Source organism: Orycteropus afer, unplaced genomic scaffold, assembly GCF_000298275.1.
Source record: "Orycteropus afer afer isolate SDZICR_OR568_19922 unplaced genomic scaffold, OryAfe1.0 scaffold00298, whole genome shotgun sequence".
Classification (NCBI taxonomy): domain Eukaryota; kingdom Metazoa; phylum Chordata; class Mammalia; order Tubulidentata; family Orycteropodidae; genus Orycteropus; species Orycteropus afer.
The window spans coordinates 1945944-1948940 of NW_006921885.1; the positions used below are offsets into that span (position 1 = coordinate 1945944).

At 39.2% G+C, this 2997-nt stretch overlaps 1 protein-coding gene across 1 annotated transcript in view; it reads right to left on the bottom strand.

Annotated features, from left to right (window-relative positions):
* The window catches only part of IPO11 (importin 11), a 333438-nt gene that overhangs the window by 314047 nt on the left and 16394 nt on the right, over positions 1 to 2997 (bottom strand). The window contains exon 2 of the mRNA XM_042782395.1: positions 1663 to 1763. Within this exon, the coding sequence (XP_042638329.1) occupies positions 1663 to 1763 (101 nt within the window). The remainder of the gene's footprint in view (positions 1 to 1662; positions 1764 to 2997) is intronic.

Genomic DNA, 2997 nt, shown 5'->3' on the forward strand with positions numbered 1-2997 from the left:
TCATTCCCGGCATAGTAAATCATATGGTTGTCTGATTCAAAATGGCCAAAACCAGTCCATTTCAGCTCACTAATGCCGAGGATATCAATCTTTATGCATTCCATTTCTGTTTTACGAACGTGATAAGGAGCCGTAGTGATACTGCCTCAGAAACCCAAGGAAGTGTCACTATTTGTCAGGTCCGACTTGAGGGCACATAACAACAAGACGACAGAGTAGAAATGACTCATAGGATTTCCTAGGCAGTAATCTTTCTGAGAAGAGATCGCCCGGTCTTTTTTCCCATGAAGCCACTGGCTGGGTATGAACCACCAACTTTTTGTCTAGCAACCAAGTGCTTAACCATTGCACCACCAGGGCTCCTTATCATGTTCGTAAAACAGAAAGAATTTTGTTGTTGTTGTTAGGTACCATCAACTTGTCTCTGACTCATAGCGACCCTATGTACAGCAGAACAAGACAACGCCCGGTCCTGTGCCAACCTCACAATCCCTACTATACCCCAGCACATCACTGCAGCCACTGTGTCAATCCATCCTGTTGAGGGCCTTCCCCTCAATGAATGAATTTTAGGAGATATTTAAAATGTCACTGGGTATAGCAGTAGAAAGGACTTCTGGTGGCGTAGTGCTTAAGGCATTTGACTGCTAAGAAGGAGGTCCATGGTTCAAACCCACTAGACACTCCATGGCAGGAAGACTGGGCACTCTACTTCCATAAAGATTTACAGCCTCAGAAACCCAAAGGGAGTCGCTATGAGTCAGAATCAACTTGATGGCAGTGAGTTTGGTTTTTTGGGGTTTTTTTTGTTTGTCTGTTATACCAGTAGAAAAGTGTGGGCTGGTAGACCATTTCCTACAACCCAATAATGCACAATTTCTCATCACTAATATTTTATTTCTCCCAAAATTAAGAATTAATCCTAAAATGAAATGGGTTGGCTTTACACTACATTATACAAAACAGAGTCTAAAACTGTTCTGTTTGCCTCCAGTAGTATTCAAAGGCAATGTGTTATTATACTTTGAAGTATTCAGACAAATTTGTTTGTCTGTTTTTTAAAATGAAAGGTTTTAGGAATATAAGAACTTACACAGCTACAGTGCCATCTACTGGAGAATGAAGACAATGTTACCTATTCTGAAAAATTTCACTATTTGATCTCAAACACATTCCAGCATTCTATATACACTGCTTTAACTAGTAAGAGACATCTATTCACTTATTCACCAGCACAGCAGGTACAACTGATTCAATTACAAATGTAAATTTACCCTTCAACACCACAGAAGCAAGTATGTAGAAAACTCAGGAATCAACATCTGCTTCAGAAATGACCTAGGATTTTCTTCTCAGTGACCATTTTTCAAAACTCTAACCTCATACTTCCCAAAATAAAAACTCTTTCATTTTTTCTAGATGATTAATTCACCCAGCACCTATTTTGTGCCTATAAACTTAGAGCTGTGGTGATCTTCACAAGCAAAGGGCAACATGCCACTACTACCTCCCCATTCCAGAAGGAACTCATGACAAAAAACAGTAATACCCTTTTCTTCCTCACTAATTAACAGCCTTTTATTTTAAAAATGAAGATCAACAGATACATTCCTATATCTTCTTCAATTTAAAAAGGATTACATGGAAGACAGGGGGACTCACTGAGGTGCTACACGTCTCCAGTAGCGATCAATTCCATTTTTAAAATACAGCACAGCAAGCCACCTTACATTTATATCCAGAGTGTGGTTTGTGAAGATATTCTGAAAATTAAAAAAACAAAACAAAACACTATTAGAATAAACATGCAATAGTTAAAGGTACAATTAATATACTCACAATAAAGCATGGATGGATATTTTTTAATTCAATACCTTCTCTAAAATGTTATCACTATATGCATTTTTATTTTATATATTTTTATTCTATATACATTTTTATTTTATAAATAAACAGCTCAATAATTCATACAAAAAAACCAAACCTGCTCAGCAGTATGCTAACTGCTTAAGCTAAGTAATAAGTACATGGAAAATCATCATAATATTCTACTTTGGAGTATATATGAAAACTTCAATGATGAAAAATTAAACTTGGAAGCAAACCACCTTAACTGTACTTCTACTATATAATCCCTCCCATCATAAAAACATAAGGAATTTGACTACTGAGATTCCAAGATGGCGGACTAGGCAGAAAGACTGCACAGACCCTCCTCAACAAAGAAAAGGGAAACCAATTAACACAGACACAGAAGATAATCCTGGATCCCTGAGCCTTGAAGGGAAGGACATAGAAGTGGACTAAACCCCAAGTAGCAGAACAATTTGCATGAAAATACCAGAAAAGGAGACATATGGAACTGCTGTCTAGCAGCGATCCTGAGCGATCCTGACTGCACAGACAGCTTGGAGATTCCCAAGTGGTGATAGGACCTAAGAATTAACCTAAAAATCAGCCCTGCCAGCCAGAGACTGCACAGAGGACTGCTCTGGTGGCTGTGGAATAAAAGGGGAAGCAGCGGTGAAGAAGAAGATGGGTTGAGCTATAGACTTTTGCCTGTCCAGAGGGTGCCACCAATCTGAATGTTCACAAGCAGCTTGAACATTTTGGATATTTGAAGAGACAGCCCTCTACCAAATTCCATGTGCTTAAGAACAGGTTCAGCTTGCCAGTAACCCCAAGGACACTATGGACCTGCACGACTGAAAAGGTGCAACATTTCTCATTATTCTTATACCCCACACCCACTTGATGAACGGAGGTGCAGCCATCCCCCACTCCCACCCACCATCTGGGACCGCAGGAAATCCATCTCAGTCTGTGTGCTCAGACAGAGCCTGGGTGCCCTGCCCTGCCCTCCACTGATTTTTTTTTTTTTTTCTTTTCCTGGAGTTTCGTTTGCTTGAATTTGTCTGTTTTAAAACTACTATTATTATTAATACTTTTTTCCTTTTTACTATTTTTCTTCACTCTTCCCCTTCCAGGTCCTAGTTT